Below are 14,968 nucleotides of genomic sequence, written 5' to 3'. Positions count from 1 at the left end.
AAAAATATTTTTAAGGGAAAAATATGGGCGTCATTGGGAGTAAATAGTCCCAATTACTATTATCTTTTTAAAAATAGTTTGATTTGTTCCAAAAGCTTCCTTAAACTATTTTTCTTGACATTAAAAATATCTGCTGTACAGATGGCTCAGAGGTTAAGAGCACTGGCTGCTCTTCAGAGGACTGGGTTGGTTCCTAGCATCCACATGGCAGCTCACGACCATATATAACCCCACTTCCAAGGGATCTGATGCTTTCTTCTAACCTGATACACACTGAGCACAGACATGCATAAACCCCAAACACATAAAGAAAGCATATATACACATACATCAAGCACCCTATAGATCTACTGTTGGCTGTTATCTTCTAAAGTACTAGGCAATAAATGATAGCTACTCAGGATGGGATGAGAGAAACCACACTTAAAATACAAGCATTCATAAAGAAGAGCGCACAGTGAAAACCTATCATTAGATGAGGTCACTGACAAGTTCTTAAAACAGTTTAGTTGAAATACTAATTACTAAAAATAAAGGCAAAATAGTTTTAATTGAAACAAAATTAACAAAAAAACCCATTCATTATAAAGGTAATTTAAACATACAGTTTGGCTAAGAAGGATCAGATATAATACAGATAAAAATTTCTCAAAAAAAGAAAATTCGCAAGTTCTAAATTCTCCATAAATACACCAAATAAAGCAGAAATTTTGTTTGGAAGTAATTTCATGTTTAGTTCTACAGAGTAGGATTTCAAATACGGGCCACTCTGCTCAACTCAGAATTTTAAATGTCTTCCTTTTCAATTTATATTTGTTTATGTATATGTGTGAACAGGTGACCATAAGAGACTTGTATTCCCCAGAGATGGAGTTATGGGTTTAGAGCCACCACATGAGTGCTGGAATCTGAACTCCCACCCTCTACAAGAGCCACAAGTGCTCTTAACTGCTGAGCCACTGTCTCTAGCCGTGCCTTTAAATGAAAAAGTTCTACCTTGAATTTATCCAAAACAATCTGCACGTAGTATAAAATATATATATATATATATATATATATATATATATATATATATATATATTTTACAGGTGAGCATTTATACTGGTAAGACCATTTTAGATGGCCATTCTAAAAAAAAAATCTATTAAAATAAAGCTACATATTGCTTCCCATGTGAATTCTATCACAAATCTTCTTGAAAAGTAGACATATGAGGATTTTAAAGCAATCTTTGTGATAGTAAAATATTAGATTTTTAAGCCTATGAATAAAGGAATTGTTTAAATGTTATAGCCTTACTATAGAACAATAGCCATTTTATAAGACCCCAGTAGATATGTACTGTGGTCCAAGGAGAAAAGAGACACTGCCCAACCCTATAAACAGTATACTGCAATTCAAATCTATAAAACTAGAATATCACCTGAGTGTTATTTCCTTACAATGTCTATATACTAATCTTGTAACTCTTAAAAACTACACGTGTCCTCCACTTTACAGCAATCTAATGATTATATCAAGACTTACTAATTATAGTTATGTTGGATCAAAAAATGGAGAAGTGACTTAGATTTCTGAAGTTACCATCTTTACAAAGAGAAAAGAATAAAAATCAGTCTAACTTTACCAGCTTCTAGTGTGTCCGGCTCATCTGGTCTCTGGGCAATCTGTAAATAATAAAGCAGAGAGCCATACAGGTGAGTCCTTACACGCTGGAAGCCACCACCTAGGAGACAAAGACATGTATGCAGTCAAGGGAAAACATTCCACTCAAAGTCAGAACAAAGTCGTAATGCTTAGAAAAATGTAGATGGAAAAACCTGTCTTCAAAATAAAGTCCAACAGTTTCTTCAGGATGATGTGAAGCGAAGAATCTCCAATAGACGCAAAGCCTACTGGCCGGCTCTCTGCTGCAGGAGGAGAGCTCAAAGAACTATCAAGCAAGAAAGCATAATGGGCCTCTCCAGGTCCTGAGACCAATGGCTGCTTCTGTTCCGTGCGCACAGCCTGGCTTAGGTGAGCAGTCAGAGTGAACACAGCGCCGGCAACCACGGGCATTAACTCCTGTGCAGCTTCATCATCCAGCACCTTAAAGTACAAAGGGGAACCAGTGAGACCAGCTCCCCCCAAAACTCAGGAAGTCTCATACAACATAAAGCTTTACAACAACCTTAAGAATGTAGGACCTGGGGGGCAGTGGTGGCGCATGTCTTTGATCCCATCACTTAGAAGGCAGAGGCAGGAGGATGTTTTCAAGATAGAGGCCAGTCTGATCTACAGAGTAAGTTCCAGGACAGTCGGGATACACACAAAGAAACCTTGTGTCGAACCTCACCTCACCACCCCAAAAAATCTAAGAACTAAGCTGGGTAGTGGTGGTGTACATCTTTATTCCAGCACTTGGGAGGCAAAGGCAGGTAGATAACTGTGAGCTTAAGATGCATCTGGTCAGCCGGGCTTGGTGGTGCACGCTTTTAATCCCAGCACTCGGGAGGCAGAGGCAGGCGGATTTCTGAGTTCGAGGCTAGCCTGGTCTAAAGTGAGTTCCAGGATAGCCAGGGCTATACAAAGAAACCCTGTCTCGAAAAAACAAAACAAAACAAAAAAAAGGATGCATCTGGTCTATAGACTGAATTCTGGGACAGCCAAAGCTACACCATGAAACCTTGTCTCAGAAAACAAACAAAACAAAACAAAACAAATGTAAGAACTATTCAAAGGGGAAAATGCCAAACAAGTGTTAATTAATCCTTATCAGAATTCCATGCAGAAAGTTTTTGCTTTGAAATTACACATCCATGGTATTCCGTGAAAACTTAATTTTTTTGTACCACTGGGATCATATTCAGTAGTTCAAGGTAAGATCTGCTTACATGTATGTGGTTTGGATAAACTTGGTTCACGGGAAATGGCACTATCAGGAAGTGTGGTGTTGTTGGAGAACCTGTGTTACTATGTAGGTGGGCTTTGAAGATGCCTAGTGCTCAGGCTCCGCAAATATATACAATTATACCATATATTCATACATAAAAGTCTCTAGCAGTAAAGTAACTTAGGAACTAAATCACCTTATCATGCACATCTTGTAAAAGGTCACGAATAATCAGCTGTCGATCTTCGGCCTGGATGAGCTCCTGAGGACAAGCTGTCAGTATGATTTCCACCAGCTGCCTCCAGGATTCTAGAGCATGCCGCTTTGCATGAAGACACTGTAGCAGCTTGTTTCTTCCTACAACATACTGAAGAATAGTGCTGACTTCCTAAAGCCATAAATATTGAAACTGGTTAACATTCAGGAAGATAATACATGTTTTAAACAATTTCCTATTTTTAATTCTTCGTTATTCAGAAAACACTCAAATTACATTTATTAATTGTACTGTATAACTTTAAAAATAAATTGAAAACCACAAAAAAAATATAAAACTACAAAACATTCCATGAAAGTTTAATTTTATGTGTGTGTGTGTGTGTGTGTGTGTGTGCCCTCACACATATGTATGCCACAGGAAATGTAGAGGGATCGTCAAACAACTTCCATGAGTCATTTCTTTTCTTCCATCCTGTGGGTACTGAAGACCAAACTCAAGTCGTCAGGCTTGGCAGCAAGTGCCTTTATGCACTTCACAGCCCTCCGTGTAAGTCGTGGACTAATTACATATGCACTTACCACTCTTTAACCAAGCAGATTAAGTAGTACACCCAAAGAGCTGAAGGTGCCAACCTAACACAGCTTACCTCCATCAGCAGAGGCCTCTGACCTATCGCTGCCATACCCTGAAGAGCATTGACTTCAGCCACGAGAACTCTATGAAGAAGCTAAATAATTAGTGAAAAAGAGAAAAACAGTATCATCAGATGCTGGTGGAATAATACATAGTCATTACCATAGCCCGCCCTAACTGGAAAAGGTCCAGGTATCTCTGCATACAATGTACCAATGGCATGGTCCAATTTGCACACAAAAACATTAGCGCCTTCCAGAAAATAGTAGCTCAGGGCTGAGGAACAGTAATTTAATGCTGGGAGCCTTAATAGCCTTCTCCTTTGCTGAGGCTGTAATCACTCACTTGGTAGAGAACTAAATGGTAAAAACTACCCTGCAGTCCTAGCCGGGTGGGAAAGTTGGTGTGGAAAGCTTTTAAAGAAAGTCAGAGTACTTACTGACTTCTATTTCCTCACTGTTAGACAAAACAGCCCAATAAACTAATAACAGAAACAACCAGTAACATGTTAATATATATACATATTACGGTTATATATTTCTGACAGCTTGGTGTCTGAACCAGTTACTGCAAGCTCTTGAGAGCAGCCCTCACCTTGACATTGCAGACCGTCTGCCCCTGTAAATTCTTGTGCTCACAGTTGGCAATGACTTGCTCAATCTGAGCACGGTCAAAAAAATCCAGCTGCAAAGGCTCAGGAATCTCCTGACTGAAGTCAATCGAATCAAGAATACTTAGAATTTTTCGACGCACTAGAAACAAGAAGTAAATAAACCGTACTTGAGGCACGGAAGAGGAGAACCAACCACACTTAGCTCATCAACAAGCTACGCCCTGAAAGCAGAGGCCTTGCTGAAATCTCAGTCTGACTTACCCCTGACTTGGTCACTCACTAAGATAACTTTTCCCTCTGCTCTATAAACCCTTAAAGACAACAAATAATCCTTTACATAGCTCTTCTATATAGTTCCAGAACCTAGAGACACCAGTAAATTATCCTGCAATTTTAAGCAGTGTAATGTCTATAATGTCCTCACCTTTTGTGGCAGTGTCAAAATGAAGGAACCCAGAGACAGATCTATTTTCATCTTCCATTCCTCCTTCACCATCTGCTGGAACACCAATAGCAATAGATCAAGAAAGGAAAAGTACACTTTAAAAATTACATTTACTTAGAGATGACAAACCTAATATTTTATTTCTGGGTCAAAGAGCCTTTTGTAAATGGATAAAGATACAAAATTACAAGGACTTCGAAATGTCCATCTATCTTTTTTTTTCCATCACAACTGACTCTGAAGAGAATAATTTAAGTTTCACAATTAGCAAGCCCCCATCATACTAAGAAAATGATGAAAAAGAAGCTTATGTTTAATTTGCATATGTAATCCTCAGTGAAACAGCTTGGGTCATGATGGTTCAGTATGACAAACTTCACTACTTTGCATGGCAAATTCATTAAAAGGAAAATGAAATGACATCAAAGGACAACTTTTCATTGTTTGAGAGAGAAGGCACTCAGGCTGGGAAGCAGCAGTCTTGTCTAGAGCCCCACCCTGAGCATGAGCCAGGCGCTCAGCAGTGCTCACCTGAGTACGGCTTCACCGGCGTGTCATCCAGTAAGAGGTGCAGGAGCCTCTGTGTGTGCGAGCGCTGGCGATTCAGAGATGTCACTCTTAGTTCTATTGAGGCCGTCTTCATAAGCCATGACATCTGATTCAGCATGGAGATTTCATACTCTAGAATTTAAACAAATAAATTTCATCTCCCATTGTTCAAACACAAGATCAGAAAATTCCATAAATCATCAGATACTTCCTCATGAAACAAAGTCAGTAATTTCTGAATCATAGTAACATCATAACCAGAACATGAAATTATGAAAGAAAAAGAGGATACAAAAAAAAGGATGTTATTCTATGTCTATGAAAAATTAAGAGAACAATAAAATTTTTATTTGTGCCAGATGTGGCACATGCCTTTAAGCCAAGTACTCAGAAGACAGAGGACCTCTGTGAATTCCAGGCTAGCCTGGTCTACACAAGTTCCAGGCCAGCTGGGAATACATAGTGAGACACTATCTCAAAAAAAAAAAAAAAAAAAAAGTTTATTACCAGAGTAATTTCACAAAGACTTTACAAGTCTGCCAGAATTTAACATGAATGTCACTTTGTATTTTGTTTTGAAAAATAATTCAAATAAATAACAATTCATTTTTAAAAAAACTATTTTTACTCAAAAAAGTACATACTTAAGCCCATATTACATAATTTTATGCTTAGGGCTATAAACCACATTTGTAAAACAAGTTTAAGGGGATTGGAGAGATGGCTCCATGGTTAATGGAATGTCCCACTCTTGCAGCGGATCCTGGTTTAGTCCCCAGGACCATATGGCAGCTCACGACTTCCTATAATGAAGTCCATGGGATCTGCCACTCTCTTCCCAGGCTTCTGAAGACACAGGGTCCATGTAAACACAAGTACACAAGTACACACACACACACACACAATTTAAAACTAAGTCTTTCACAAAAAGTTTTCAAACTCAGTATTATTTTGTTTTAAGATAGTCTTGCAATAACCAAGACAAGTCTAAAACGCAGCCCCACCTGAGCCTCCCAAGCTGATCTGAATTACAGGCAGGCATGACCGTTCCTGGCTCAGTATTATTTGTTTGGTGGGTCCTATGCTTTGAAGTCCTACATGATGACAACATAAGCATAGTTGACTAAATAATAATACTAGCAATCTCAATCTGCACTGGTTGGCCTTTTTGACAACTTGCCATAGGATGGAGTAACTGAGAAGTTATTTCTCAGTTGAGAAAATGCCTGTATCACTGTAGGCAAGCCTGTGACACATTCTCTTAATTAGAACTGATATGAAAGGGCCCAGCCTGTTGTGGGTGACCCGATCCCTGGTCCTGGATCAAGTAAGGAAGCAGGCTGAGCAAGCCATGGGAGCAAGCCACTAAGCAGCACTCCCTGATGCTTCTGTTTCACCTCCTGCTTCCAAATTCCTACCTTGAGTTTCTGCACTTACTTCTCTCAATAATGGAGTATAACCTGAGACTAACTAATAAGATAAAATAAACGCTTCCCTCCCCAACATGCTTTATATATGTGAGTACACTGTAGCTATCTTGAGACACACTGGAAGAGGACATCGGATCCCATTACAGATAGTTGTGAGCCACCATGTGGTTGCCGGGAATTGAACTCAGGACCTCTTGAAGAGCAGTCAGTGCTCTTAACCACTGAGCCATCTCTCCAGCACCCCTCACCCCCATGCTTTTAGTAATGGTATTTATTAATAGAAATAGAAACCCTAACTAAGACACAGGCCAAGCTAAGTCCATTTTTATAACACATAAGTCAGTCTGTGACTATTCTTTTGGATTATCCATGTACAAAAACTTAAAGTTTCTATAATGTTCTTAAATAAACAAAATCTCATTAACTAAAAATGACAAAATTATGAAAATAAAGAAAATTGTTTTGTTAATCAGATAATTCTGAAGATATAACAGTTTTCTAAAACCCAATTAGAAAGCTGACAATTACTAGAAATAGAAATGTATTAACAGTCTGTTTGAACCTTGATCTCAAAATATGATGCCATAAGTAAGTTTCAGAACTGCACTGCGGTAGTACCCACACTGCGGTGTCAGCTTAAGGTGGTGGAGCTTAAGGTGGAGAATAGTCTGAGCTCACAAATTCAAGACACCCTCGGTTTGGCTATAACATAAATCCACAAAACTAAGCTAAGGCTTTGAAGTGGTTCAGCAGTTTTGGGTACATGCAGTGCATCTAACTAGCTAAGATTGATCCCTGGGATGCATGGGAAAAGGAGAAACAACTCCTGAAAGTTGTCTTTCAACTTATACAGGAATGCTGTTGCACAAAATGTAATAAAAATAAATAAAAAGTTCTACTATATATGTAAGAAATTAACACAGGCAAGAGTAAAAAAGGGTTTGTATATAGTTAACAGGAAGAAGGGAGGGAGGGAGGGAGGCCAGACATGGTGTATGTCTTTAATTCCAACACTCATGAGGCAGGTAGATCTCTGAGTCTGAAGCAAGCCTGGGTTACACAGTGAGTCCCAGGACAGCCAGGGCTGCAAAGAGAGACCCTGGCTCAAAAAACAAAAGAAAAGAAAACAAACAGTTCTCAATTCTTCTGGCCTTAGTATACACCAAGTACACATACAGGAAAAACAGAAATATTTTTTTGAAACATTTTATTTTTTATTTAAAGGAAAAAACAGAACCTTGATAAAATTTAAATTAGGCCAGAACAGTTCTTAGTTATGTCAATAAACTAGATTTATAATTTCCTCTAAAATTACTTTTCAAAGTTTTATCTCAGGGCAGTTTAGTTTCAAATATATGTAAGACACAAAAGTAAATGAGAAATTTCTCTAAGTAATTTTCATTTACAAGTAAGGTATCTCAGCAGATAAAAGCACTTGCAACACAAGCCTGATGAGCCAAGGTCAATCCTTAGAACTCATGCAGAAGTGGAAAAGAGACAACAGACTCTACAAAGCTGTTCTGACCAATCACGTGTGCAGTGTGGCATGTGCACACCCTCACACATATAACACACACATATGCACATACACACGTGTGCGACCTAATTTCAGTGGTTTTCTTATCATTTTAATACAACCTTTAAGTTTTGTTAGAAAAGAATCAATTCCCTCAATCAGACTACAGTCATGTAGTTTTACACTAGAAAGTAAGAACAGGAAGCTTCAAGCAGAAATTACAAAAGCATCCAAAGTAACAGCAGTAAAGTTCCAAATGCCATGGGAAGGCCACAGGACCTAGCCAAGTAACCCCAGTGTGCACACTGGTTACACAATTTGACCAATTATAAACCCCAACATGTGCCAGACCCCAAGATGAAGTACCCACATAATACTACTAGTGTGGCATGTCACATGACAGGTTGTAGATAGAATGAATTAACTTCAATTCAGGCTATTCCTATAAGGTTTACATACACAAATGAACTTCATGTTTAGAAATGGGTACAGTCTTCAAGATACCTAATATGTAAGAAATACTCCCAAGTCAAAAGGGATTGAGGGGAACATGGTGGTATATGCCTGTAATCCCAGCCAAGGCAGAGTACCTCAAATTCCAAGCCCAGATTCAGAGAAGACCCTATCAATCAACCAATTAATCAAATATTCAAATTCTGAAACAAAGAGTTCTCAACCTGTAGTAATAAAGCAATACAATGTCCTACCTTTGTTCGAAAAAGGTAGATGTTGCAACTGGGAAAATAAGAAATCCTGGCTGGTTCTCAAGTACCTCATAGTAGGACCAGATGTATCTGAGCATGCACATAGCTGATATATCACCTAATGAAATAAAAGAAAATCAGTTATTTCTGTACTGATTAAGATAACAAAGTATGAGCCGGGCGTGGTGGCACACGCCTTTAATCCCAGCACTCGGGAGGCAGAGGCAAGCGGATTTCTGAGTTTGAGGCCAGCCTGGTTTACAAAGTGAGTTCCAGGACAGCCAGGGCTACACAGAGAAACCCTTTCTGGGAAAGAAAAAAAAAAAGATAGATAACAAAGTATGAATGTAAAACTTAAGATGCATCAACAACCTAAGCAAATGAATAATCACATGTATAAAATAAATATAAGCTTAGAATTTTTAAAGACTTATGTATTTATTTATGTATATGAGCACTCTATCTGTATTATGTACACCTGCATGTCAGGCGAGAACATCAGATCCTATTATAGATGTTTATGAGCCACCATCTGGGCTGGGAATTGAACTCAGGACCTCTGGAGGAACAGCCAGTGAGTGCTCTTAATGGCTGAGCCATCTCTCCAGCCCCATAAACTTAGATTTCTAAATCCAGGTCCTTGGTGTACCAACTCAAGAAAACACACTGAACACAGCTCAGAGTACTGACATTGCCAGACATGGCCTGTAATTCCAGAACTAAGGCAGCTGAAGAAGGATAATAATGAATTCAATCAAGGCCAGCCTAGGTTACATAGCAAGAATCTGCATTCAAAATGAAAACAAGTTGTAGGACTAAATCTTGAACTTACCCTAAACATATTTATTAATAATACATAAAGTTAATTAAGCTTTAGTATTTTAATTAGTAGTAGCATTACCTGGTAGTCACTTCTGAAAATTATCTCAACTTAAAAAAATTAGTAAAACTTAGTAGAACTACAACAATCACTAGTAAAAAACTATAAAGATGTCCAAACTTCACTGTTAGAAATGCAAGCACAGCCGGGCAGTGGTGGTGCACACCTTTAATCCCAGCACTTGGGAGGCAGAGGCAAGTGGATTTCAGAGTTCGAGGCCAGCCTGGTCTACAGAGTGAGTTCCAGGACAGCCAAGGCTATACAGAGAAACCCTGTCTCGAAAAACCAAACAAACAAACAAACAAAAAAAACAAGAAATGCAAGCACTAAATACAACTTTAGGGGGAGGAGGGAACATTTATATCAATCCAAGAAAAACAGAGTAGATCTGACAAATATCTCCATTATGTACATAATTTTCATAAATACATAAATAGATAAAATGGCACAAAAATGAAAATTATTCACATTAAACCAAGAGGACATTTATTTTTAATAATAAAAATAATTAAACCAGTTGTAAGTTCAAGGCCAGCCACAGCTACACAGAGAAACCCTGTCTCAAAAAAAAAAAAACAAAACAAAACAAAACAAAAAAACAACAAAAAGGCCAAATAACTAAATGGATGGATGGATGGATGAGTGAATGAAGATAAAAAATGAGGTAGCAAGGCAGATGTGGTGGTTTGAATATATTTGCCTAAGGAGTGGGTCTATTAGAAGGTGTGGCTTTGTAGGAGAAACGTGGCCTTGTTGGAGAAGTGTGCCAATGTGGGATGGGCTTTGAGACCCTCCTCCTAGCCATGTGGGAAATAGTCTTTGCCTTTTTGCCTTTGAAACAAGATGAAGAATTCTTGGCTCCTCCAGCACCATGCCTGTCTAGACACTGCCATGCTTCCCACCCTGATAACAGACGAAACCTCTGAACCTGTAAACCAGCACCAACTAAAAGTTGCCTCTTGTAAGAATTGCCTTAATCGTGGTGTCTCTTCACAGCGATGAAACCTCAAGACAGCAGGTGTCGTACAACATCTTGTAAGTCACAGGATTTTTAACTATAAAATGTAAATTTCAGTATTTGCAAAGTAGCAGTGGTATTTTTATTCTCAAGACATCCATTATAAGAACTTAGTACTCACTTGTATGTATTGGGCTCTTTTAAGCAACATTCTCTCATTAATACTTATCATAATTATTATGATTGTTTGAGGTAAAACTCTAGCCATGCAACTATTCATCCCTTTTGAACTGATATAACCAATACTCTCTACAAAGTCCATATATGTAAAATTGCTTATAACCCTTAAACCAGTGCTCAAAGTCGTCAGTGCAAAGTTTCAGCTACCTGACTTGTCTAACACAAACAAGGCCACAGGCTTCCTTTGCCTTCCAACTCTCACACTGCACACAAAGGTCCTTTTCGGGGTCTAGCTAGTCATACTTATATCGTTTTTTGTTGTTTTTTTTTTATTTAATTTTTCGTAAGTCAGGACCAAGGGCTAGAGAGACAGTTCATGGTGTAAGACATCTATTGCCAAGCCTGACAGCCTGACCAGGACTCGACATGGTGAAGGGAAGAACTGTCTCTCAAATGTCCTCTGACCTCCACCCTAGCATGGTGATATGCACACACGTGGGGGATTTGATCTTTGCTTACATGGGAATCTGCACATCTGCTGAAGGCTCCTGCCAACAGTTGGCTTTTTGACAGGTCAATAAAGAGACAGTGACCAATGTCTAGACAAGGGGACAGAGGCAGGACTTTTAGGATTCCTGGGCAAGAAACACAGAGGAGAGAAGGAGCAGAATCGCCATGACAGGGAGGCAGAGAAAACAGACTTAAGACACCCGACATGTAAGAATTCGGGAAAGTGATCCCAGGGGCCACTTTCCAGACTGGGTCTGGGCTAGCAAAGATGAAATACAGATTTAGCAAGTATCAACTCAGGAATATTAGAGGGGAGTATGTTAGCCACGTGGAGGTTCAGGAGTGACCCAGCCACAGCCACTGAGCAAGTAAGGTGTGTGTGTGTGTATGTGTGTGTGTGTGTGTGTGTGTGTATGTATATATACACATATACATACACACACACACACACACACATATATATATATACACACATATATATACACATATATATATATATACACACACACACATATATATATATGTATATATGTACGTATATGTGTGTGTGTGTGTGTGTGTGTGTGTGTGTGTGTGTGTCTTTTCATTTGCAAATCCAGAGAACTCTGGCAGGTGGTGAGAAGCACAATCACCAGCCGGAAGCTCAGTGCTGTTTAAAGAATTTACTGCTAACACACCCATGCACACAAATAAAACGAAATAAAAAATATAGAATTCTAAACAAAACAAAACAAGACCAAACATAGTTCTGAAATATATTTAGGTCTAAAGTCCAAAAAAGCTGTGAAGTAAAGTGCCTTTCAGAGAAAATACTTGTTAGTAAACTCCATATAACCCTGATTACAGTGCTATTGCCGCCAAAGTTAAACCCTAATAGAGTATCAGTATATGTCATATACAATCATTTTTAACAGAAATGCATATAAAATAAGATCATACAGTTAACAAGAATGTTGGGATTAGGGAACTGTAGGAATCTGTCAATTTTCACTAACAGCAACAGTCTAGTTCTTTTCAGTTCATTACTCAGTGACCTTATAAAACACGCCAGTGAGTCAAAAATAACTGCAAACCCTTGCCTAGAAATAAATCTGTATTTATTTTGTGTTTACTTGTTAAGTTTGTGTGTGTGCATATGCACATGTGCAGTGTGTATGCATGATGTGTATGAGCATGTGTGCCAAGAGGAGGTGAGAAGACAACTCTGCAATTGGTTCCCTCCTTCCACCACAGGTCACAGAGACTGAACTCACTGTCAGGTTTGCTGGGAAGTGCTTTAACCAGCTGAGCTCTCTTGCTGGCCCTAGAAATACATTCCTAGAAAATTATCAAACAACAAGATATACACTTTGACAGCACAGAAAATGTATCCAAAGGGGAAGAAAAAGGACTACAGAAACTTGTATAAAAGGGTTAAAAGGAACACCAAAACCATGTGTGTACTGAATGCAACTACATATAAGCACACATAAAGAGAAAACACAAAATAAAAAGCAAACATCTCTGCTGCAGACTGACACCTGTCTCCAGACAGCTTTGGTACTATTTTGTGATCCAACAAGCTAAGTCCTTAAACAAAACACAGATCAGTTAAACAATCAGAAAGTGCCTTCACCTTCTCTTCTTCTCTTAAACTTGGCTTTATTCACCTCACTCCCCTGGCCTAGATGATAAAGCTGTTCAACTGTTTCTGCATACATATCAGAGTCCGTAATGCTGAGCTTCAGATCTGAGGTACTCAGATCACTCTCAAAGAAAGAATTCAGATTCAAAAAGTGTGATTGTTTGGGACACCAGAGGACAAAAGTAAAGACTGAAAATTCACAAAGACAAACATGAGAATAACAGAAATGTCTCTATTACATCAAGAGAATAATCTACCTTTTCAGTATGAAATGGAATCACAGCGCTTAGAACACAGCAAGCCCAAGCTAGCTCAGCCTGCCTGGGGAACAGATGGTGGTAACCAGGGATCTTTTGACCCAAGCCTGCTCTAGGCCCCCAAAGAGCTACTTTAAACACAGTACCACTGCTAAAATCCACCAAAACACCTAGTAGTTCTCATTCTTCACGCTGCTAACATCTTCAGATCTATAGGATGTTGGTATTTATGCCTCATGGAATTTATCCACAAATGAAAGACTAGAAGAACTACTAAATGAACACATTTCTATACTGCCTAGTTGTTGTCCTCCCATCTATGAACTTAGCTGCTCAAGTTTCTACCCAGTTCCTCAAGGTGCTTTCTACTGCGTACCTGGTAGCACAGCTCAGCCAGCTGAGGATACTCCCGCACAGCCACAGGGCCGGTTCTCCCCTCTGTGCCTTTCTCCAGAATGTTGAGGATGGCATGCAGGCACGTCCGAGGGCAGCCTAACACTCCTACATGGAAGCAAAGGGAAATTCAACATTTCTCAGGGTTTCTGCTCAACTGTGAACATGCTTTCAAATACTGATACAGGACACTGACAAATCTCAATCCATTAAATCTGTTTAGACACCTTTGATCCTCAAGTCTTAACCCATAATGCTGTTCACCTGTCATCGATTTTCTAAGTAGATTATCCTGTGAACCCAATATTCGATAAATGACCACTTACACCAACAAACATGTTAAACAGATGTCCATGTGTGGTACAGCTATACCTGGGTCTTGTAGATTTGTGGTGCTGATGGGTTTCTTTAACTCAAAGCCCAACAGGTAGAGAGCAAGATTGGGTGGATTGCGTTCTAGAGATGTGATGAGAAGATTCAAGATATGGATTCTCGTTTCGTGACGGATTGCAGCTAACTTCTTTTCTAATTCTGAGCCTAAATACAGAATCCATAAACAAAAATCACAAATTAATATAAGGTGGCATGTGTTTGAAGCACCACATTTACTTAATTCTTGACTGACCTTTATATTGCTTTGATTTAAACAATCTTAAAACTCTTTTTTATTCTAGCAAATTCTCAATCTCTTTTATATCAGCACTAGAAAATTAAGAGTTTCAAGGTTTTCCTCATTATGCCATGTATGTATTTAAGTAAAAGCACACGTGAATCAGAGCCATACCCTCTTCTAAACGTACAAATTCTTCTGCATCTTCACTATCCAAGCACTCTACAAATCCAGCCATCAGCTTCTGGCTCACACTCTGAAGTCATAAAAGACAGAAAAATAACAAATTAGCAACGTGTTTCTACACATCAGAGACCCCCACGACAAACACAGCGCACTTAGGAGCTGAGGTAGGATGACCCTGAGTTTGAAGTCAGCCTCGTCTGAAAAAAGAAAGTGGACCAAGTGTGGGGAACATACCTTCAATCCCAGCCCTTGGGAAGCAGAGCCAGGAAGATCTAAGTTTAAGACTTGCCTGGCCAGTCTTTGTTTCAGGCCAACATTGTAGCTCATACCTATAGCCCAGCACTTAAGAGGGAGAGGACACTCCCAGCACTCGGGAGGCAGAGGCAGG

At 39.1% G+C, this 14,968-nt stretch overlaps 1 protein-coding gene across 2 annotated transcripts in view; it reads right to left on the bottom strand.

Annotated features, from left to right (window-relative positions):
- Nucleotides 1-14,968, bottom strand: part of Nup205 (nucleoporin 205) — a 66,759-nt gene that overhangs the window by 19,208 nt on the left and 32,583 nt on the right. For both annotated transcript variants that reach the window (XM_021188662.1, XM_029534892.1), the window contains exons 20-30: nt 14,569-14,650; nt 14,157-14,321; nt 13,768-13,892; nt 8,986-9,100; nt 5,315-5,464; nt 4,763-4,834; nt 4,320-4,477; nt 3,739-3,819; nt 3,069-3,260; nt 1,821-2,088; nt 1,628-1,726 (exon numbers count right to left, since the gene is read on the bottom strand). In XM_021188662.1, coding sequence (XP_021044321.1) covers nt 1,628-1,726; nt 1,821-2,088; nt 3,069-3,260; nt 3,739-3,819; nt 4,320-4,477; nt 4,763-4,834; nt 5,315-5,464; nt 8,986-9,100; nt 13,768-13,892; nt 14,157-14,321; nt 14,569-14,650 — 1,507 coding nt within the window. The remainder of the gene's footprint in view (nt 1-1,627; nt 1,727-1,820; nt 2,089-3,068; nt 3,261-3,738; nt 3,820-4,319; nt 4,478-4,762; nt 4,835-5,314; nt 5,465-8,985; nt 9,101-13,767; nt 13,893-14,156; nt 14,322-14,568; nt 14,651-14,968) is intronic.

The sequence above is a fragment of the Mus pahari genome, chromosome 2 (assembly GCF_900095145.1).
Source record: "Mus pahari chromosome 2, PAHARI_EIJ_v1.1, whole genome shotgun sequence".
NCBI classification, from domain to species: domain Eukaryota; kingdom Metazoa; phylum Chordata; class Mammalia; order Rodentia; family Muridae; genus Mus; species Mus pahari.
The sequence above is the reverse complement of the archived record's forward strand: the minus strand, read 5'-3'. Positions and strand labels throughout refer to the sequence as shown.